Source organism: Heterocephalus glaber, unplaced genomic scaffold (genome assembly GCF_053883595.1).
Source record: "Heterocephalus glaber isolate CG9 unplaced genomic scaffold, H.glaber_assembly_v1.0 deba00001497, whole genome shotgun sequence".
Taxonomy (NCBI): domain Eukaryota; kingdom Metazoa; phylum Chordata; class Mammalia; order Rodentia; family Bathyergidae; genus Heterocephalus; species Heterocephalus glaber.
Window position 1 is genome coordinate 8,481,505 of NW_028258320.1, and position 24,558 is coordinate 8,506,062.

Below are 24,558 nucleotides of genomic sequence, written 5' to 3' on the forward strand. Positions count from 1 at the left end.
CTAGAGTCCTGACTTCTTTTTGTAAAAAGTGGCATTAATAAGATCTTGTCATTAGGTTTGGTCATTGCCCTTGGCATGTCACTGATTCAGGTCCATTCAGTGGACAAAGCTAAGGCATTTGTGTGTATGTTGTTTTACATGACCAGTGTTCTAACCCCTGAGCTATGGGGCCACTGCCTTGTGTGTATGTTGTTATATGAGTGAATGTGTGTATGTATGTCTGTGTGTGCATACAAATGTATACATACAGACATTTATATCTGTGTTTACTTCAATATTGTTAAAACTGAATTCGTGTTGATACTTCTCATTAAAATTCAGTATCACAGCTTCTTTTCTATTTGTCTATGTTTGTATATTTGTATTTGTTTGTTTCTCATCTCTGACTTAGAGACACTTGGCTCCTATCATCCTTAATATTTTTACTTATTTAATTATTCTCTCTGGATGTAACCCTGGTTTGGACACCAGTCTCCCTTCTCTGCTATCATTCATTATGCTTGCTCTGCTTGGACTCCAGCTGTCTATTCTGGGAGTAGTTCTTCATGGACTTTCATGATAAACTATTGTTTGCTCACATTTGTGAGTAAATAATAAATAAAAAGCTTACTAAGCAGCTTAGCATGGTGGCACAGGAGCATTGCAAATTTAAGCCTAGCCTGGGCAACTTAGTGAGGCCCTGTGTTAAAATGAAAAGGGGAAAAGAAAAAGGGCTGGAAATTTAGATCAGAGTGAAGGCCCCAGGCTTAATTCCTAGTATACCAGAAAAACAGCAAACAAGTCCTTATGAAAAACTCTGACTGTATGGGTAGGATTTAAGTTTTATTTTGGAATTAGTAGGTCAGAAACTGGTCATTGCTGTGGGTGACCCATAAATTTCTCAGTAGTTATTTTTCTGAGAAAACAGCATTCATTTATACTGCTATAACTATCCTGGTTTCCTCTTAACTGGTTCAATTGTTTGATTAATGTGTGAGGTTTTTTTTTGTTTTTTTTTTTTAACCTTGCGAAGAAAAAAATGCCCGATGTCTTATGAAGTTTTTAAGGTTGATAATGGCTGTCAGCTGTTCCTTAGAGAGACTGTTTCTCTTCTTTTGAGCCCTGTGTTTTACATGAGCCCACCTATTCTGAACATCTAGTCCTCTGGGGTTCTGCAGAGCAGTTTAGTACTTTAGTTATATCTTCCCTCAGTTCTCTTCCTGGCTTCATCAGCTATGCATGCGTTTTTCGAAAATTTGTATTTTTTTTCTAAAAATCTTATTGGGATGTTTTTAGCTGCAAATAGAAATTGTGTCTAAAATTTATTTTAAAAAAACCTACTTTGTGTAACACGTCTAAAAGTATTACAGATCTGGGGTTCATTTTGTTTCTAAGGTCAAATAAAACACCAGAAGGAAGGTCAGAATCCATTCATCCCATGCCTGATTGAAAACCATTCCCTGGAGTAGGTAATAATGTGTGATTGGAAGTTCTGTAAATGGATTGTCTCTGACCTACAGCATTAGATAGTGTGGCATTTACTCGAAGTCTGCATTTAAACAAGAGTCCTTGGCCGACTTAATTGTACGTATTTGAGAAGTGTTGGTCTAGGTACAGTTAGCTGGGTCCTCCATAAGACTGCAGGGAAGGTGTAGGAAGGGGTAACTTCTCTTGTGGGGCTTGGAGGGGGAAGGCTCCTGTTGTTATTTGAATCCTTTAGCTCATTTCTGGTTGTTGGCCTGAGGCCCTCAGCAGGGATCTCCCTCCCTTGCTTGCTTGTGGCTCTTGCTTCCATAGGTGGCTTACAGATATAGCAGGGAGTATCTTCAAAGCCAGCAAAGAGAGGAGGCCCCCTAGCAAGGTGGGTATTACAGCCCCACTAATAATACACAATAAATGATCTCTGTAATATCCTATTGTTTATAAGTCAGTCACAGGTCACATCTATACTCCAGGAGAAGGAATTACACAAGGATATGAATATGGAGGTGGGTGAGGTCATGGGTACCACTTCAGAGTCTGTCTGCCACAAAGGGTGTACATCTGACTGTAAGAACATATAGAGAGATGAATTATGCTTTGTGTTTCTGTTTAGGCTCCCACTTAAAAGGAGTTCTGTGCTATATACTATGATAATGAAAGTTGCTAATATAGCCAAGTATTTAAAATTGAGACAAGCCTTGATGATATCTTTATAGAGTGTTAGCTATTGTTGCTAACCAGATCCTGTAGTTCTAAGTTTATTAATATGGCTTACAGTGTTTTGTGAATTAGATTTTAGATATTTTTTTCCTTTTTCAGTTGACTATATTGTGGAGTATGACTATGATGCTGTACTTACAGTGTTTTGTGAATTAGATTTTAGATATTTTTTTCCTTTTTCAGTTGACTATATTGTGGAGTATGACTATGATGCTGTACATGATGATGAATTAACTATTCGAGTTGGGGAAATCATCAGGAATGTGAAAAAACTACAAGAAGAAGGATGGCTGGAAGGGGAACTAAATGGGAGAAGAGGAATGTTCCCTGATAATTTTGTCAAGGTAAATATTTTCAGTTAAATTTTAGCCACTGCTTCATAGAATTTAATCTTTAAATTTTAAGAAATATGTACATATACTGTATATGGAAATATTTTAGATAATTTTTTTACTCTAGAATTTAAGTAAAATGAGGTCCAGAGAACTCTATAATGGATTTGATTATTGCTTGGTGTCTGCTGGATAACATCATTGTGTCTTTAGGTATATCTGTGTGCCTGTTACATTAGTTTATGTATCTACCTATTTGCAAGTTTCTTTGAAATAAAAAATAGCTTGTGTTTGGGTAGCACTTTGTAATTTATGAAGTAGCTTTTCGGTACACATTCTCATCTGAGCCTATGGTAATCTTTTTTTTTTTTTTTTTTTGAGCCTATGGTAATCTTGTGAAGTAGGTAGGTAATATCCCCATTTAAAATATGATAACATTTAGATGGAAAAGTTAAATGATCTGCCCACTATCAGATAGTCAGTGAGACTTAGAATCTGAAGTCTTTGAGTGTTGCCTGACAGGTCTTTTATTATACTTTGTTGCTTCTCTAGACCTGCTCAGAGTGTGTTAGATCATACTTTTTAAGTTTCAGCATTGCAGCAATTATCTACCAAAGTAACAATTATTCTTCAACTACCACAATCTTTTTTCAGTAAATATTCTAATTATTTGTGCTAGAAAGCAGTCTTTAAGACTCTTAAATCTGCCGAGTGAGATGGTGCACATCTATAATCCCACCACTCTGGGAGGCTGAGTCAGGAGGATGGAAAGTTCAAGCTTGGCCTGGGCAATTTAGGGACTTAGTGAGACCCTATCTCAAAAAGTGAAAAGAAAAAAAAAAAAAGAGGGATAGGGATATAGCTTAGTGCAAAGTCCCTGGGTTCAATCTCAAGGTGGTGATGGTAGTGGTGGGGAGGGGAGGGGAGGGAGTGACTCTTAAATCTATTACAAAGTAATAAAATTCTCAGTTGTTTGTGTGGGGGAGGAAAGAGTGCCTGTGTATTTATATATCATTTATAAATACTATGATATTTTAAAAATTTACTTATATCAATAAATTTTACTTTATTTCATCCCATTCCCTCCCTCAAGCCCCTTCCCCTCCCTATGTACAAAAACAGTGGTATTGTTTCCCATGTAGTAGGTTTTTTTTTTTTTTAACATGCAGCTTCATCAGATTGAGTTTAGTGGGGCTTGAATTTGAGTCTTATTTGCTTTTCCAGCTTGCACAGTAGTAATGAGCAGAATACTGTGAAGCATGCATGTTTAGTTAATATTTGTTTTCTGACTAATTTATGTATTTTGACTTGTAGTTTTGCTTCCAAATATGAACACTGTTATGACTTATGTGTAGCTATTCCTCCAAAGCCTTATGTGGCCATTGGTGGGTCACCTTTTCCGAGGTGGGTCACCTTTTCTGAGGTGGCTGGATATGGGGTGTGTGATGCTGGAATCAAGGGTGTGTGATTATTAGATTAGTCCACTGACTGGTCTGGCATAGTTCTGCATAGCATTAAGGGTGCCCCAACCTGGGTGTGAGTGCTGCCCACCATAAGGGCAGGTAGCCTGAATAAAATGAACAGAAAGAGGGGTAGTGTCGTCTCTTGTCACTTGCAGCTTTGCTTCTTCACTGCTTTGCTGCTTTCTGCCCACCATGAACTGTTTCTCCTCCCTGGTGCCACTTATAGTTGGAGCCAGCCAACTATGAACTGAAACCTCTACAAATGAGCTAAATAAACTTTTCCTCTCTTAACTTTGGGTGTTGGATATTTTATCTCAGTGAGAGAAAAGTAATTAAGACAATTTGGTACTAGGAGTGGCGTTGTTGCTATGACTGTACCTGACCATGTGATTCAGGAGCCTTGGGAACTGGCTTGAGGAAAGAGTTTGGGAAGGTTTGGAGATGTTGGCTGAAGCAGCTGCCATGGAATGCCTTAAGCTGTATTTGATGGGAGACTGGTCAGAGCTGAGAAGACCAGGATGCTGATAGAAATGCTGCTGGTAAAGACCAAGCTCAGGAGGTTTCTGCTGGGAAGGACTGCATTGGCTGTTGGACTCCAGATGATGTGTGTTTTCCCTTGGTAGAAAGTTGGTCTGCATTTTACTCATATCCAGAGACTTTGCCTGAGACTGAGATTAAGGGCAGCAGATTAATCTGGCAGAAGAAATTTCAAGGCAGTCTAATGTTGAGGCTGTGGCGTGGCTACTGCCTGGGGCTTTTAGCCAGATTTATATTGACACTGAAGAGCAAAGAGCCCAGCAGAAAGATTTAAAATGTTTTGAGTTTGGGCAGAAAGGAAGCTCTATTAAAGTTGTGGCCTGCAAACATGGAACAGAGGAGAAATTGGTAAATGAAAAAACTAGCAAGAAAAAACAAAGTATTCCAGAAGAGTACAGTAGGAAAGATGGCCTGAGGACATCATAAAAGCCAGTAGAACTCTACCCGCTGCAGCCTCAAAATTGCCAAAGTGAAAGATTTTGTTTTGAGAAGAGAGACCCAGAGCATCATGTTCCAAAATGGCAGCATCCTAGGGAAGTTGTTCTTTAGGATTTGGTTCATAGGCACTTGAACCCTGCAGCCAAGAGGGAAGGAAGCTTTGCTACTGCTCCAGCTGCTAGCAGACCTTGGCATACTCCACAAGGTGCTAGTTTTAGGTGCATGCAGAATGCAAGAGTTGTGGGGTTAGGAAGGCTTCCACCCAGATTTCAGAAGAATACCTAGGAGGCCAGGCAATATGCTCCTGAGAAGGCAGTATGTGAAGTTGTAAGAGTGAAGGTGAATGTGGAGTGGAGACTCCAGAAGTTTGGAGAAGCCAGGAACGTGGATCATCTGAGGAAAGATGCAAGGAGGGAGCAGAGCTGGCTCAAGAGAGAAGCCGTGGGAGCTACAACCACTGGCAGTGCTGTGCAGCAGAGCCACCCAAGCTCTTTGGAGTTCACAACTTGCCTCAGATTGCTGGAAATGCTGGATGTGGAACTGTAGGTTTTAATGTTTGCCCTGCTGGATTTTGGTCTTGCTTTGTTCCCATTTTTTTCTATCCTCCTGTCTGTAACTTCTGGATTAGAGGTGTCTACCTTGTGCCATCGTATGTTGGAAGTGTTTAACTTTCTAACTTGTACAGTGGTTCACAGCTAAGAGTTTGCCTTAAATCTCAGAGGAGGTCTTATATTTAGACTTCTCAGCAGCAATGCTGTTAAGACTTTGGGAACTCTTGGAGATGAACTAAATATCTTTTGCATGAGTGTTTGGGGGGTTGGCCAGAGGCAGAATGATATGGCTTATGTCTAGATGTCCCCTCAAAGCCTCATGAGGTCATAGTTGGGGCTTTTCAGAGGTGGCTGGATCTAGAGTGTGTGACGCTGGGATTAAGTGTGTGATACTGGCATCAAAGGTATGTGATTACTAAATTAGTCCACTGATTGGTTTGGCATAGTTCCGGGTAGGATCTGCCCCTTCCTGAGTGTGAGTGTAGCCTGGACAAGATATAAGAGACAGAAAGAGGATCGTTGCTTGTTGCTTGTCCCTTGTCACTTGCTCGCTGCTTGTTCCTTGTGCCTGCCCTGCTTTGCCATGGACTCTTTATCCTATGATGCCTGTCTACCATGCCACTCTGCCTTGGAGTCAGCTGACTATGGACTGAAACTTCTGAATTGTAAGCCAAATAAACCTTTTTCTTTTTAACTTTGAGTGTTGAGTATTTTGTCTCAGCAAAGAGAAAAGTAACTAAGACAAACATACACTTTATTCTGTTAATTTCAGAGAAGGCACTGTACTTTATGTAAGTACATTTTATCTCTGATAACAGAGAAAAGCTACAGTAGAGGATTGAATTTATGAAAGGTCACTTTCTTTTTCTTTTTTCTTTTTTTATGAATTCACTTTTTTTTTTTTTTTAATATAACCTATAGTGGAATGTAGTAGCTACTGTGGCATTTGAAATCGGAATCACTGGGTCTAAATGCAGTCAAGTTCCAGTTTTGCCCTTTATTGGCAGTGTGATGCTGGGCAAATCATATAATTTCTCTGCCTTTTCCACCTTAAAATTGTATATTAATAGACTGTAAGGAGCCATGACTTTGACCTCTTATTGTTTTCATTTAAGAGAATATGGGTTTTTAGAAAAAAAATTTGTTGTTATAATAGAACTCCTTTAAAAAGCACAGTTAAGTAGGAAGTATTAATATAGTTTTCTTGATCTTGTGCTGTTATGTATTCCAGGTAGTGGGGATGATCTGTCACAAAGTTCCATTTTGAAATGTATTTTACTTTCCTATTTCCTATTTCAGTGTGACTAATGCTAGAAATTTAATAAAATGCCTGCTAATAGAAGATACAGTTTATGAATATTCTAGGTAATAAGAGGAAGCTTAATCAGGGATTACTCATTAACCACAAGATACTAGATCACAGTCCGAGATAACATTGTGGGCTCATTTAGTTTAAGATTGTACAGGAATAGTTATATCATTGTATCTCTGTATGGATACATATACCCATATACATGTCTCAGCTCTTACTGCTGAGAGGGCTGAGAAACAGTGACACTCCAGTAGCAGTAAGTACACCCGGTGTTCAGGTCTTGATTTCTAGATAACACTCTCTAGTAAAAAGAGCCATACTCTTCAGGAAGTGTGAGTGTTTACAGAAACAGAAGGATGAGTCCATGCCAAAGGGGTAGGGAAGCCAGTCTGAAAGAGCTCCCAGTTGTCAGAGCTTCACCAATTTGATCCTCATAGCCTAGTCTTTGTTACCCAGTGTAGAATACCAATATATGATTCCATACCTAAAGAAATGGTTGATTAAATGGGAGAGGAGGGATAAATCTTATAAAAGAATTTCATGTCTCTGTAGATTATTTTTCTTTCCTCATCCCTCAACTCCTTTCAGAACTGTCCCTCTGTTATAGGAATAAAGAATTGGATGGAAATGGAAAAAATAATAACTCTAAACAGAGAAACTCTGTAAATACTATCTATATCAAGTGATCAGGATTAACATCACCAGTGATGAGTCACGTTGATATCCTGTCTCCCCTTCAACTTCTGTGATAGTCTTCCTAAAGCCCCATAATTTTGGCCTAAGCTTGAGAAAAACTAGATGAGCCCACATTGAAAACATTTTACCAAACACTTGACCAGTATTCTGGTCAATTTCAGAAGTCATGAAAAACAGAGAAACTGAGAAGCTGCTGCTTACCAGAGGAGAAAAAGGACACAATGACTAAATAACTGTAGTGTCCTGGTTTGGATTCTGGAGCAGAAAAAGGATTAGTGGGAAAAGTGATGGAATCTGTACAAAGACTAGTTAGTAGCTATGTACTATTGTTTTTTTATTTCGTGAAGTGGAAACTGGTTTGTGCACTATGTCAGCATGAGGTGAAATTGAATGAAGGTTGTGGGAGAACTCTGTACTACCTTTGGAACTCTTCTGTAAAAACTTCCATTAAAAAATTGGAACTAGCAATGGCAAATCCACAAATTATTGAGGGGGTTGGCTTTATCTATCGTGTAATATGCATATGTTAAGATTCAGGGAAAAGGCTGGGGCTGTAGTAGGCAAATGAGGTGTGTGTTGTTTTGTAAATGTGTGGCCAGAGAGTAGATGGGTTAACTAGGCTTCCTTTTACTGTTTCAGAATGCATATTGAGGAACAATGATAGTGAAATTGGGCTTGGAAGATGAATAGAAAGACCAAATCATTTTATAACGTGTTATGAAAATTTTTATTTTTTTTCCTGAAAAAATGAAATTTTATAACAAAATAATTAAAGAATAACAATAATTAATATGCTATGTATACTGATCTTAAAAGAATGGCCAAAATACTACTCAGAGTACATATCACAGACAAGACTCTCTTATAAAGAAGAAAAAACAAGGAAAAAACATTTTCAGTGAATAAACCTAAACTAGTATATATCTTAAAATATTCCTGAAACAATGTAATAAATAGTCTGGGGAATTATTTGAAGTTCTCCCTACTTTCTATTTCTCTATCTTCTGTTTTGCTCTCTATTTTTTGAGTTGCTCATAGAGAAACTACGTGATATTTAAGCTTCTGTGTCCGACTTCTTTCACTTATGTTCTCAGATTGCATTCATTTGCCTTACAGATGACTCAATTTTTCTTTCTTTTTTTTGGTATTGGGGATCGAACTTGGGACCTTATGCTTGTGCAGCAGGCACCAGAATCACTGAGCTAAATCCCCAGCCCAATTTTTCATTCTTTATAGAAGAGTAGTACTTCATTGTGTTTAAATACCACATTGTCTTTATCCATTCATCTGTTGCTGGACAGATAGGCTGATTCTAAGATTTAGCTCTTATGAATTGTGCTGCTCTAAACATAGGCACACATACGTTGCTGTGGCATGATATTTTTAACCCTTTTGGGAAGGTACCTAGAAGGTGGATAGCTAGGTCAAATGGAATTTCTGGTTTTAGCTTTTTCAGGAAACTCCACAGTGATTTCCATAGTGGTTGATGCCAGTTATTCCTCAGGCATAGGACTGATATCTGGACTATATGAAAAACTAAAATTAGACCCCCCTATAAAAAATGACCTAGTCAAAAATGGGCAACCGAAATGAATAGACATTTTTCAGAAGAAGTACAAATGGCCAGTAAATACATGAAAAATTGTTTAGCATTGCTGGCCATTACAGAAATATGAATTAAAACAACCCTGAGATTCCATCTTACTCCAGAAAGATTGGCTGTCATCAAGGAATCAGATAATAAATACTGGAGAAGCTGCTGGGGAAAAGGAACCGTTCTACCTTGGTGGGAATGTGAAAAAGTTTAGACACTGTAAATTTGTTTTGTGACAAACTGTCCATTTCAGTGCCCTTTCGCAGTGTTAGTTTTTCCTTTCAATTTAAAAAGTATTTTACAGTGAATATAGAGCAAAGATGTATGAAGTTAATATACAAAATATTATACTTTCGTCATCTTTGCTTCAGTGTTACACTGCAGTAGAGAACATTACAGGTAGAGTTATTACCCTCTTGTCATTTCTTTTCCTCTGTAGAACCACCTGTATTCTAAAATTGTATGTGTCCTTATTTGCCTGTGCATAAACATATAGTGACTTAGACATTTACATAGTGATTGTGTCAGACCACAGCTTTTTTATATGTTTATCATGAGATTTTAGCATGGATATATAACATAGTTACTTTGGCTAAGGTGGCTTTTATAACTCTAGTGTATAGGTGAGCAGTAGAGGAATGATCCCCGGACAGTGAGAAAGTTGTGTTAATTTTCCAAGTAAGGGAAGATATAATAAAGAATGTAGAGTTAAATATCATCAAGAAAAAGGAAGGCTCTCCTTGACATTTGCATAGACAGGAGTTCAGGATTTCCTTTGGCTCTGAAACATTAGTTTGTTTCTTTCTAAGTCATCGTTATCTGTACCTGGACATCTTCCTCAAAGCGTCACGTTTCTGGCATTGTGGTCTCTTAAATCCTGGTGTCACTTCTACTTCCGTGTACATTGTCCATAAGCCAGCATTTCCACTTCATGTTTTTTGTTGTTGTTATTTTTGAGAAAAGGTCTCAATATGCAAGTCAGGCTGGCCCGGAACCCACTATGTAGCCCAGGCTGACCTTGAATTCACGGTAGTCATCCTTCCTCATCCTCCTGAGTGCTGGGATTATAGGTATGTGCCACCACGCCTGGCTACTTGCTTTTATAAATTTTTAATAGCTCCCGAAGAATCTTTTAGTCATGACTGCTTGGGCAGTTTAAATTATTGCTCATCTTTTGAATTCCAATTATTGCTGCTTATTTATTTTGATTTTTAATGCCAGATCTCCAAAGTTCCATGGACTTAGTATATCATTCTTATGACAGTCATGCTGATAATAGAGGAGCAAAGATTTGCCAGTGGTTACCTTTATGACAGGCAGGTGTCAGGGCTGTTTTCATGTGAAAAGTTTAAGTATCTGTGTATGTGCTGGTTTTGGAGAAATACTGTTTTACATCTTGTACTTTTTTTTTTTTTTTTTGGTACTGGGGATCAAACTCAGGACCTTGCCCCTGCTAGGCAGGTGGTGGAACCACTGAGCTAAATCCCTGGCCCTCTTATACTTTTGAGGAGCTAAGGACAAAGTCATTGAAAGCTTAGTCATTGAAATTCCTCAGTAATGTCAGCATAATTTGAAAGTTGTTAGAATTAAAAAAATGAAAGTGCATTTCTGCCACCTTTAAAATTGATCCTGGAATGGGAAAAATTAACTACTTTCTTATATTGCAGTTTTATGAAAGCCTATCTTTCTATAAAAAATTGAAGAAATTTCAGAAAAAGGCATGTGACATAAGGAAATTTCAGACACTAGGGATGGGAGACGAAGAGTAAAAATAGTAAGATAATTATAAAAGGAAGCAGGGCTTGAACTTCCAAGTTGTTTCTAGATGACTTCATAAAAAGGAATCAATCAGAATCTTATTCGTTCTCTTCCTACTGCCCTATCCCTGGAAATTTTCCTGAAAACACAAGGTTTAGTCTATAAGTTAAGGAATTTAGAGGGCTTATTGTATCAGTCAGAATAGGCCAGGTTACATTGTGGTACCAACACTGGCCTCTTGAGTGGTGGCATAACAGAATGAAAGAGTGTGCTGTTCATGTGGCATAGCTAGCCATGTCTGTGGAGTGTTTCTCCTGTGGTGGGGAGCCTCCTAGGACAGCTTCGATCTATTGAAAGTCATTACCACCTTGTGCTTGTATGATGAAGCAGGGCAAGAGAGCATGGAAAATTATATTCCAGTTATAAATGCTTCCCCATGGCAGTGGACAGTAAAGTTAGAAACTATAATGAGGCCTGGCAGTGTCAGCACACAGGTATGCACACGCATCAGCCGATGCTCAGGAAGCCCCTACCACTAGGGCCTCTAATGAAATGGGTGCTTTCTGTACTTGTTTTGATAACCTCTGGTTTTTGTGACTTTTTTTGGTACCTGGGATTGAACTCAGGTCCTTGCGCTTGCATAGCAGGCGACGAAACCACTGAGCTAAATCCCTGGCAGATAGCCTCTGGTTTGATAGAAGATCCTGAAAGGTTTAGAGTAGGTCAAAGACAGTGGAGTAGAAAGCTACATAGGGAGATGATATCAATAATATGATTTAAAAAATGAGTGTCAGGGTTCAATGGACATTTCTCCATAGAAGCCATATAAATGATGAACAGGTAAATGAAAAGGTGCCCAAAATTACTAATCATCAGGGAAATGCAAATCAAATCTACAACTCATTATCGTCTCAGCCCAGTGAGAGTGGCCATTACCAAAAGACTAAAGGTAACCAGTGCAGGCAAGGGTGTGGGGAAAAGAGACTTTGACATTGCGTGTGGAAATACGAATTAGTACAGCCTCTGTGAAAAACAGTATGGTGGTTCCTTAAAAATAAGCTGCCAAGGGCCAGGGATTTAGCTCAGTGGTTTCGCTGCCTGCTGTGCAAGTGTAAGGACCCAAGTTCGATCTCCGGTATCAAAAAAAAAAAAAAGAAGCGGCCATGGTGGTGCACGCTTGTGATCCCAGCTCTCTGGAAGGCTAAGGCAGGCAGATCATGTGTTCAAGCTCAGCCCGGGCAACTGAGCAATTTTGTGAGGCTCTGTCTCATTCCCCCGGAAAAAAAAACCCAAAAGGCTAGAGATATAGGTCAGTGTAAAGGCACTGGGTTGAATCCCCAGTGCTATGAAAAAAAATAAAGAGAACTACCATACAATTCAGTAATTCCACCAGTAGGTATGTAAAGGAACAGAAGTCAGTATATTGAAGAGATGTCTGCATTCCCATGTTACATTGCAGCACTTTTGACAGTAGCCAAGTAATGGAAGCAACAGTGTCATCAACCAATGAAGGGATAAAGAAGTGTGATTCATATATACAATGAAATACTTTGCAGCCATAGAAAGAATGGCGCGCTGTCACCTGTGACAACATGGGTGGACTGCAGACTGTTTTGTTACATAAAATAAGCCAGATGCCGAAAGACAAGAGAGAGCCACATGGTCTCACTTATATTTGGAAAATAGAATAATTGATCTCATCGAAGTTGAGAATAGAATGATGTTTACCTGAATCTGCAGAGAGGAGGGAGAGAGGGATGAGGAAAGGTTGGTTAGTGGAAATTAAGTCACAGACAGAAACAGGAAGTTCAGTGTTGTATAGTGTAACTATAGAAACATTTACAAAAGCTAAAAGAATGGATTTTAAGTTTTCATCATATAGGAATACTTGTTTTAGGAATAGGAGATGGATATGTTTAACCTGATTTAAACATTACATATTACCTGATTTAAACATTACATAATACATGTTATATGTAAAATATGTTTTTATGTGTTGGCTTAAAACATTTCAATAGTTACAAAGTGTAATGGACAGTAGGGGCAATTTTTAGCCACAGAGGAATTGAGATTTAAATGGGAAAGTCATGGACTACTAATTATATTTTTCTTTATTAAACTTGGATCACTAATTTTTTTTTTTTTTTTTTTGGTACTGGGGATTGAACTTGGGTCCTTGCACTTTCAAGGCAGATGACAGAACCACTGAGCTAAATCCCCAGCCCTACTGTTTTTTAATTTTTGGTACCGAGGATTGAACTCAGGACCTTGCGCTTGCAAGGCAGGCAGCAGAACCACTGAGCTAAATCCCCGGCCCACTAATTTTTTTAGTACAACATTTTAGGTATATTTTGTTGATTTTGATTTCTTTCAATATAAATTATTTGCTAAGTCGTATTGATACTTCTTTAGCACCTTCTAGATTTTCCTTCTTTTAAGGAATACAAGCAGTATGGTGCATTTACATGTTGGATCCTTACAGGCTTGTGTCTTCTTGGGCAAGTTTTTAAATATTTCTCAAATTTTTATCCCTACCCCAGCTTGCTGAAAAGAAAGATGTTTGTTATTTATTCCATAGTGTTGTTATGAGTATTAAATGAGGTGATGCATTAAGTACTTAGTAGTCGTGTATGGTGCCTGACCCATAGTTAAGTGCATATTATTAAGTGCTGTGATGAACATCTTGTATAAATGAAATTGATAAGAATTGAAGTTGAATAGAAAATATCAGTTAGTCTCAGGTAAAGTGGGTAATTATTGTTTTGTGACACTTGTATCAGGTATTTGCTAGGGATGTTCTAAGTATCTGTACTTAAAATTTACTTATATATGTGTATTTATTACAATTTACAGACAGAAAACACACTCATTTTCAGTGTGAGTCTTGAGAAAGGTATATATAGTCGTACAACTACCATGGCATCAGTGTATTAGATCATTCATTATATGTTGATTGTTTTGTCGTAGTCTTCTTCTCTATTCCCCTCTGCATCCTCCTCCTCCCAAGACCCTTCCAGCTCCAGGCAGCCACTGATCTGCTTTTTGTCATTCTACATGAAAACTAGGTGTGTTAGAATTTCATATGTAGTCATATACCTTGTAATGGTATATGATCAGTGAGCAATGGATGGCATATATGACTATTGTCCCATAAAGTTGTAATGAAGCTGAACATTTCCTGTCACCTCATACTTTCACTGTACCCTTTGCATATATTTAGATATACAAGTGGTTACCATTGTTTTACAGTTATTGCAGCTGCCTACAGTAATGAGTTCAAACCTGTACATACAGAATAGTGGTTGATGACCCTGGATCTGAATATAAACTTTATTTTTCTAAAGAGGAAACCTGTGCTCAATAAAATAAAATGAATTGCTTCAAAGTCCAGTTATCTCTGTTGACTGTGGACAGAGACATCTTCCTGGAGGAGGATCTCCCCAGGCTCCCATTGATGCCTCCTGTCTGGGGGGCAGGTGTATGCCACACTGATGTCCACGTGGCCTCCACTGGCCAGGCTGTGTGAGAAGGTGGGTTCATTCCCACCTTGTGTGGAGAAAAGTCCTGTTTGACCACTGGGTTTTCTCTTGACACCTCGTGGTGGAATGTGGTGATATGGTCGTGGTTGGATGCCTTAGTACAGCCTACTGGGATGGGAGTATAGATTCCCTACTTGGTCATTCCTGACCTTGGTGGGGAAGGGGCTGCAGTTGTTTCCTGTGCCATTTGACTGCAGTAGAGTGATTATTAACTAAGAGTGTTCTGTCTTGCTAGGTTGCCCGTTTTCCTGGTCCTTTGGCTATAGGTAGCAATGGCAAGCTTTTCTTGGAGCCATTTTCTATTGCATCCATTGGCATTTTTCTAGGTTACCAGCTTTTCCAGTACCTAGGCTGGGATGTAGGCCAAAAAATAAAAGAAAGAAATCAGTTAATTCACTTTGGTGGAATTCTCAGGTTCTGAGAACCTGGTCGTCTTGGCTGGTTTAGCTTTTCTGTACATATCAGAATCTTTTTACTTAATGTTATGTAAAGTTAAGAATTTTTAACTGTACTTAATGGGAAGAATAGGGGAAAGTACATCTACTCTAGCTTCCCACAAGAGAAAATATAGATAGTGATGCATTTTATTAGGCATGGTAACACATAGCATTAAAAATTGCTTAACTTGCTCATAAGTAAGGTTTATCTAGTCTAAGCACTTGCAGTTATTTTTTGTTCTCTGGGCTTTTTTTTTTCTTTGAGTCAAGGTCTCACATAGTTCAGGCTGGTCTTGAACTCACTGTGTAGTCAAGGCTGGTCTCGAACTTGAGGTGATCCTCCTGCTCAGCCTCCCAAGTGCTGGGATTGCAGGCGTGTGTCACCATGTCTGGCCCTAAGCACTTGGAATTATTAAATAATATTTTTACTTTTAGAAATGGTGTAAAAATAATAGTTTTTCTTAAGCTGCTGTTATAAAGTCAATGTTCACAAAAATGCAGTGCTACCATTAATGCAAGGATAGATTAATATCCAGTAAAACACCCTTTCTTTTAAATTATGACTTGCTTCAGAAGATTAAGATAACACACAAGGTTTAACATAATGTACTGCAGTTGATTAGGTGCAGGCATTTAATGAATGTTGATGGACTCTGTTCACCGATGAGTGTCCTGTAAAAGGGTGCAGAGTCTGATCACCTCAGGCAGTTGAGAAGGATAGGTACTCTAGAACATACCTTTGGTAGTTGACTTACAGTTACTGAGGTTTAGAAAGACCTGGAAATAGCAAAAAAGAAAATATCAGCAAAATAAAATAAAAGGAGAAGGTTAATAAAATAGCTTATTAGTTATACTTAAAGAGCATTAGTAGGACAGTATTTGTGGAAGAGGAGTTTAATCTGTGAAAGGCGAAGCAGCTTTTGTGTACTGATCCACGAAGAAGTGTACTGCCCATTTTTTGTTAATGTTTTTACTTTGATGCCTTAAAGAATAAGTGGGTATGTTCATAGAAGATGTCTCAGGTACTGGTAAGTGAATTGTTCTTGTATTTTAAAATTTGAAATGAAAATCTTGATTCCTTTTAAAGACTTCTCTTATCTTTGATATAATAACAAGAATTCACATTTACATATTTCAGGAAACTGACATCATTTGGATGTTTTTTTAAAGATAATTTTCTAGCAAACTTTTCTCATAAAGAAAAAGTATTTAAATCATGGATTCTGCTTGTCTTTTACATTGGACAGTTTGAAAATTTGTATTTAAAAATGTTTATAATTTACTTGTAGATTCCATGGAAACATCAGACTTTTAAATGGGCTTAAAATATTTTAAAGAGCTAATATTAAAGAACTGTAAAGCAATATGGGGAATAAGATTATGTGATGTTATATGGGTACTGTAGAAAGGTCTTAACTGATTTTTTTTTTTAATGTTATCACATTCTTTTTCCGGAATAATGCTGATTTAGTTTTTGAATCTGTTTGGATTCCATTGTTTCCATGAGAAGAAATATTATTTGAATGAAAGAGGGGACAATTTGATTTTATATGATCTTTACTTTTAAAAAGTCCTTTAGCTCAGTGGTTCCAGCGCCTGCCTCGCAAGCCCAAGGTCCTCAGTTCGATCCCTGGTACCAAAAAAAAAAGTCTTTTATAAAAATTATTCTTTTGGGTAAACCTCAGTGATATTTTAAAATATTAAGAGATCAAGAGGACTTTCAGTAGAACAGTTCAGGCAGTTAGCTTTATAGCAGTTCAATTGGAGAATAACATTTGGTATTTGGTTTACTTTCAGTAATTGGAGACAGATTAAAGGAGCAAAACTCTGCAGATATTAAAGTACCAAACAGAAAATAACTTACTTGTTAATTGGGAAATATGATACAAATAGTAAATATCAATTAACTTGATCATAACAGTCATTTCACTCTATATCAAAATGTGTCCTATAGATTATTTTTATTAAAAAATAATTTTTGCCTGTATAGAACATGTTGTTTAAATAAATAGGAATACTGGTTTCTTTTTTTTTTGTACCAGGGATTGAACTTGGGTCTTTGCACTTGAGCAGCAGGCCGCCCACTGAGCTAAATCCCCGGCATTAAACAAATAAATAAGCAAGAAACAAATTTTATTGGAAAGGCAAAAAATAAAAACAGTAGATGGACTACCAAAGTTGTGTTATTTATGGTCCATCATAGTACATTTTCTGTTTCAGACTGTTGAAGCATTAACTTTGACATACTGATTAAGAGTGGTTTATTTCGGGCTGGGATTTAGCACAGTGGTTCTGATGCCTGCCTCACAAGTGCCAGGTCGAGTTCGATTCCCGGTACCAAAAAAAAGAAGAGTGATTTATTTCATGACTGGGGTTATTTTGATAATATTTTGAATCATATATGGGCTGCATTCTGTAAATTACGGCAGTAATTTATTCAAGTAATTCCAGAAAAGATGTTTAAGGATTTAGATTTAGTGTGAGCACAAACACAACAGATACTTTTTCAGTGCTCTATAACAGTTTGACTTACAGCACTGTTGTTTGTGGGTATACCAAATCTCTTCTTAAAAAGAATCACAAGTAATACATATTGAACCAGAATTTAACCAAGTATAGAAATATTTAACATTTCTTTTTCATGACCCACCCTCATCCTCCTTCCTCATTTAGAAATTTGCTAGATAGCTTTAAAGATTGTTTTCTGTAAACTGAATTATTTGCACCCTTACTCCTCCCTTTACATACTTTTTTCCACACCATAAATAGAAATTCAGCACATTATATATGAATCATATTGTTGCACTTCTGGAATTTAATTTGGAAATTTAAATACTATTTTTTCCACTTGAGTTAGTAAATTTTGTTTTTGCTCAGGTATTTCAAATTGGTTATTGCCGCAGAAATGATTCAAACTAGGTACCGTCAGGAAAGCGTGAGTGTCAGAAGAGCCTCTGTGAGTTCTCGTATTTCCACTGCTTAGATCAGTGCAGACTTCCACTTGTCACTGTCATTCATGACTCCAAGGAGATGAGAGCCTCACATCACCATAGGGCTGAAAATGCACATGACATTTTAAAAATTAACCAGTACCAAAAAACAGGAGCACTGTAACATAACCGAGTGTTTTCAGTCAATGTGTAGTGTCTCAGGAGAACACCTGTCAGAGTATAGAGCTCTTTACTTAGGATTTGCCCTCCTCTTCTTCCCTTGGCTCTCGCTAGCAGTCCCAGGAAGGAAAAGCAAGGCAGTAGGAAGCCATTGACAAGGAATTTACATAACTTTCTCTTCCCTCTTTTCCTACTTTTGCCTTTTTCCAAATGGAGGAGGTGCAGTTTAAATAGGAAATTCCTTTGTCCAAAGTGGAGAGGCAGCAGTTAATGTAGTGAAAGCATATTTGGGGAGAGAAGTTTAGAAACTTTCAAAATAATCCCATATTGTATCTGCCATTATTTTGCTGATTTTGATATATTGACATAAAGGTATTTATTGATTTCATGTTACAGAAGGCTTTTTTCCTGTTGTTCATTTTACTCTGGACCTAAGGTTGGGTTGTGGGGTGTGTGTGTGTGTGTGTGTGAATCAGTTTAATTGTAATGAAAAGGAAATCAAATAACTTGAGGTAGATCCTTTTGGATCATTGCTTACTTGTTATCATTTATACTCCAAAACAACAACAAACTTTAAGAATGCAGGAGACCAATATTTTAGGTTAGAGACCTAAATCAATCATTTCTAGGCTAACTTCTAAAATATGAGCCTAAAGTTGACTACTCAAAGCTAGAATAGTAGGTATGTAGCAAATAAGCATTTTAATTCTGCAAATTTTCCTTTAGTGATACCACTTTTTCATATATATATATATATATATATATATATATTTTTTTTTTTTTTTTTTTTTTTTTTGTACCTGGTTTCAAACTCGAGACCTTGCACTTGTGAGGCAGGTGGTGGAACCACTGAGCTAAATCCTTGGCCCTGTATTTTTAAGTTATACTTTTATAAAGTAAGGAAGTACTAATTTTGTAACATTTCTGGAAATCCAGAATGATAAATTAAAAATAATTAAGTATGTTCTAAGTTTTTTAAGCTTAAGCAGAGCTGTAACCTCTCATTTGAGAAATAAAAAGGTCTTGTCATCTCATTTAGTTTTTATTACTCGTTTTGACCTTTAGTTTTGTGAAATTGCTTTCTGTTTTCTGTCATAATGTGCTGGCCATGAGCAGATAACCAGACTGTTGTATAAATATATTATAGCATGAGGGAGCGGTTTGTGAATTTTGTTGATTGTATTTTTAGTTATGTGCTTTTGGCTAGTTCAGAAGGAATCATCTTTGATTAACTTAATAGGTGAAGATCACCTGTATCTTCTCCAGCCTTTCTAGCTCCCTGCCATTTACTTACATTTCTTATCCTCTGTTATGCTACTTCTTCCAGTCACTGTCTTCCCCCTTACCGGGGATTGAACTCGGGATCTTGCAGTTTCAAGGCAGGCGCGGCACCACTGAGTTAAATCCCCTGCCCCGTCTTATATTCTTATCCATATTACTTTTTTTCTCAATCAGTTTGTATTGATGCTACCTTTTATGCAGGGGGTTTCTCTCTTTGGAGGAGATTCAGAGGTTTTGTGAATTTGCAATCCATACATGTTTTCTAAGGGAGCACATTGTTTCCTGGGTCTCCTGGAATCAATTCAAAGCCCAGAAAGGAAGTGAAGTCAGTAGACACTAAGTACTATACTTTATTTCATGGCTGTTGAGATAAAAGGTACTAGTGGACAGAGAACAGTGAAGAAGTGGTAGGTCCTTACTGACACTCTGTAGGTGCTCTGTGACATTTTCTGTTGACAGTGATGGCCAGAGTAGTCTGGAGTACTGGTTGTCTTGCAGTTGGGAAATAGAGTAGGTTGTTGAGAATATGTGTCTAGTGGCACAGGGGGCTGTATTGGCCAGGGGTTCCAGAAGAGGGGGAGGGGGTGGACCCCAACATGGTCCTTGCCCTATTTAAGATCTTGCTGAGAGCCTTGAGGTCACTTGGTGCAGATGATAACATCTTAGTAGACTTATGTATTTGGAAGACTATAAAAATGAGTTTTTCCAATTAGTGTAGACTACATTTTTAAGTTCTTCTCTTGTTCCTTTGATGTCTTTTTTTTCCACCTCAGTTCTGGGAATCCAGCTCAGGACCTTGTGCTTGTCAGGGTGTGGCACCGTTGAGCTACATCTCCGGTCCCTGATGTCTTTTGTCCTTAGAGGATTTATTTCATTTAATATTCATGGATGTGATCATTTCTCAGAGAATTTTGAAGGCTCCTAAAATGGTTATAAATGTTGAGCAGTGATATTCACAGGGTAAATTTTTATTAAAGATAGCACAAGTATCCAAAATTATATAGCTGGTGAATAGAATAGAACCAAGATATATACCCAGATCATTTGTCTCCTGATCCTGTGCTCTGTCACGTTTGTGTACAAACTCCCCACTATGAATGTAATCATTATGCATTGCAAACATATACTAATAAAAATACATATATAAAAAAGGGTTACTTCCAGAGGAATGAGATTTAAAGTCAAACCCAGTGCTTGGTCTCCTGTACTGGAAAATAACAATACTTGTCCCAAGATGTGACATTTTATTAATTGATTGATGGTACTGGTAATTGAATGCAGGGTCCCATTAAGTTGTCCATGCTGGGTATGAACTTGGCAGTGCTTTCGGCTCAGCCTACCAAGTAGTTGAGATTACAGGTGTGTGTCACCCTGCCTGGCTTACTGTTAAGTTTTAAAAATAGTTCCCAATAAGGGCTGTTTAAGCTGCTAGTGTATTATAAATAGATTGCTTTCCTAAACACTCCCACATAGATGCCTCCTCATCTTTAAGTGCTTGTCAGTGTATTTCTTTAGGACAGATCCCTGGACATAGATTTATAAGTCAGAGACTATCCACATTACTCTTTTGCTATATTACCTTTCAGCAGGTGTATCAAATCTTTAAAATTCTTTTAAGTTTGTAAGCTAAATCTTACAAGAATAATGGTATTTATTTTTATTAGCTTCTCAGCCTTCATGAGTTTTTTTTGTACTGAGGATCAAACTTGGGACCTTGAGCTTTTGAAGCAGGTGGCAGAACCACTGAGCTAAATCCTTGGCCCATCTTCATGTGTTGTTTATTTCCTTTGTGAATTACCTGTTGATGGATTTTGCTCGTTAAAAAGATAGTAAACCCATTGATACTCTTTATTGTATTTTGATTTTTTTTTTACCTTCTTTATAGTAACTTTTGCCATGCAGAAGATGTTTGATCTTCATGGTAATATGTCCCTTGAGACAGAGACATCCTGAAGAATTTGTGGTTAGGTGATTTCATGGTTTTTGAACCTAATAGAATGTACATACAGAGCCCCAGCTGGTACAGTCTGCTGCACACCTCCTGTACACGGTGTCTCTGTGACTGTGGTTCAGCCTGTTGCTCCTCTGGCCAGGACTAGCACAGCGACATCAGAATGGTGCAGTCAAGGGGCACTGTAAACCCAAGACCTGTGAGGCTGTGGCCAGAAGAACATGGTGTACAGTTTCACAGCAAGCTTTTTTTGTTTTGTTTTATTTTACATAGAGTATCCCCTAAGCAGTTGCCCAAGTCAAGAACTAAGGTATCATCTTTGACTCTCTTTTTAGGTCATATCTGATGAGTTATCAAGATTATGTCTCGAGTATTTTCTGAATCTTTAAAAATATCCCTGTTCTGTCACAATCATAACTTGGAACACATTCATCTGCTCATCTGTTAACATCATTCTTTCGTACTGCATAGAGTGATTTTGTTCCCTATATTAAAAAAATTCTATGACAGAGTCCCATCATCCTGAACCATGCATTCCAGGTTCTCTGCCATGGCGCAGAATGCCTTAGGTTACCTGCTTCTGCTGGCCTGGCTCTTGATCTTGACCACTCTGAACTCTCAGCACTTTTTTTCTCTAGGCTCCAGCTAAATGTGATGTGTCCTAGTTCCTCAAAAGCTCTCTGATGCTCTCTGATTGCTTGTCTCCTCTTTCCTGTTAGGACGCTCTTTCTCTTCTCTCCCCTGGACCTTTCTAACACTCATGCTTCTTTCTGTCTCAGTAGAGATGACACTTTCTTTTTTTTTTCCCATTAAGTTTCTGTTGGTACATTTTAGGTATACAGTACAGTTACATTCATCACTGGGATCTTGTAACTTTACATGATGTATCTTGTTTCTTATTTTTTTCCCCATTCCTGTCCTCCCTTCACCCCTTCCACCCTTCCCTATTTACAAAGACTTTGTTTCCATTTTTTCCTTTTCTCATATTTTTTCTTTTCCCTTCTTTCCTTCCTCCATCCCTCCCACTTCCCCTACTCCTTTAGACCTTTTCTTCCTATATCACATTATCAGTTATGCATTTTGATCCTTATTTACACTTTTAGTTTTTCATACCAGAGAAACTATTTGGTATTTACACATGTGTCCTATTTATTTCACTTAAGAGTGTGGCCTCAGTATGCATCTGTTTAGCTATAAATGTCTCTAGTTTCTCACTCTTTATGGCTGAGTAGTATTCCATTTTATAGAAAAACCACATCTTCTTTATCCAGTCCCCAGTTGATGGGCATTTAGGCTATCCAAGCTTTCGCTGTTACAAACTGTGCCGCTATAAACACGGGTGCACATATATCGCTATGATATGATTCTTTTAATTCTTTTGAGAAGATACCCAGCAGAAGGATAGCTGGGTCAAATGGGACCTCTAGTCCTAGTTCTTTGAGTTATCTTGGTATCGATTTCCACAGTGGTTGCACCAGTCTGCACTCCTGCCAAAAATGGAGAAGAGTTCCTTTCTCCCCACAGCCCCGCCAGCATTTGTTATTGGTTGATTTCTTGATAGCAGACATTCTTTCTGGGTTGAGGTGGAATCTCAGTGTTTTCATCAGCATCTCTCCAGTGACCAGTGATGTTGAACATTTTTTCATATGTTTATTTGCTGCTTTTACTTCTTTGTCTGAGAAATGTCTGTTCATTTCAGATGCCCATTTCTTTTCGGTACTGGGGATCGAACTTGGGACCTTGTGTTTGTGAGGCAGGCAGCGGAACCTCAGCTAAATCCCCGGCCCTAGAAGCTTTTTAATAAGATGAGATCACAGTTGTTGATTCTTTGTGCAAGTGCCTGTGCTACTGAGGATTTGTTCATAAAGTCTTTTCCTACGCCAATGTCTTCGAGAGTTCTGCCTAACTTATATTCCATCAAGTTTAGTGTGAAACATAAGAGCATTGATATTACACTTTTTTTTCCCCCGGTACTGGGGATTAAGCTCAGGACCTTGAGCTTGCAAGGCAGGCAAGGTGCCACTGAGCTAAATCCCCAGCCCACATTAAGAGCATTGATACAGATGTCCCTAAGAGCCCATCCTATGTCAGTGTTCTGCAAATACACTTGAGTGTGGTGGCGCATGCCTGTAATCTCAGCACTCCAGGAGGCTGAGGAAGGAGGATTGGAAGTTTGAGCCCAGCCTGGGTAACTGAGCTAATTAGTGAAACCTTGTCTCAAAATAAAAGTAAAAAATGGGCTGGGGCTATAGCTCCGTGTGAAGGCCCTGAGTTCAATCCATCAGGACTGCCCAAATAGAGAGAGAGAGAGAGAGAGAGAGAGAGAGAGAGAGAGAGAGAGAGAGAGAGAAAGAGAGAGAGAGAGAGAGAGAGAAAATCCTGTAAACTGCACACAGGGATTGTAGCTTGGCGTTAGATAAGCCTGCACCTTGGGACCAGCTGTCACTCACTCACTGTGTGTCCTCGAGCAAGGACCTGGGTGATGATCTCAAGATGAAGTGAGAATGATCTGGAGTGCTTATGACAGCGGCTGGGACTTGGTGAGAGCCCAGGGAGCAGCGCAGACAATGCAGATGATGGTGATCTGTTCACCGAATGTCCACACCACGCAGCAGGTCCAATGCCACCGGCTGGAGAGGAGAGGAGAGGAGAGGCCAAGGTCTCACTGGGGCAGGTCCGAAGGTTTGGGTCTCAGGGGAAACAGGGTGGCGACAGTCCTGAACACGGGGTGTTCAGATCAGAGTCTTTTCCCCAACCTTCCCGAGGATGAGGGTTTGCAGGGAGAACCCGCTTCTCTCCTCCACTGTGGGTACCATCCTCCTGCCTCAACCTCCAAGAGTGCTGGGATTACAGGTGTGTGCTACCACTCCCAGCATGTGACTGATTTATACACAGCAGGTCAGGGCCCCTGTGGGGAAGGATTTCTGGTCAGGAGAGCTTCCTTGGTATTTACACGGCTGGTGTAAATGACACCCAGCCCTGCCCTGTGTGGTTGGGGGCCTCCCTCTGGCCTCTCTCCCACCCATCACGCTGCTGCTTCTCCTGGAACCTGTGGTTTTCCCTTCACACCTGCCTGCTCTGGCTTCCAGGGTCCCAGCTGTGCACTGAGCACGGGATACAAAGCCCTTCCGGGGCCCTCCAGAGCTGACCTCTTGCTCTGAACACTGAAGCCCTCTCCCTAAGTTCTCCTGCCCGCCAGCTTCCTCCAAACAACACACTTGCTGCTTAGCAGGAAAATCCCCCACTGGTGTCACTGGGTCTTGAGCCTGTGACATCTGCCTGGAGCATCCATCCTTCCTGAGTCTGTCAGATCACCTCACAGTCGTTCAAACGTCGCCTTGCTGGACGTTTTCCAGATCCCCAGCTCCTCTGGGCTCC

General features: G+C 38.8%; 1 protein-coding gene across 2 annotated transcripts in view; it reads left to right on the plus strand.

The window, feature by feature from the left end:
• Nucleotides 1-24,558, plus strand: part of Cd2ap (CD2 associated protein) — a 91,275-nt gene that overhangs the window by 19,166 nt on the left and 47,551 nt on the right. Inside the window, exon 2 of one of the 2 annotated variants that reach the window (XM_004846398.4) lies at nt 2,365-2,525. In XM_004846398.4, coding sequence (XP_004846455.2) covers nt 2,365-2,525 — 161 coding nt within the window. Of the gene's footprint in view, nt 1-2,364; nt 2,526-13,742; nt 15,867-24,558 lie in introns of those variants that run through there. The other variant, XM_087184658.1, reaches the window with a different exon arrangement.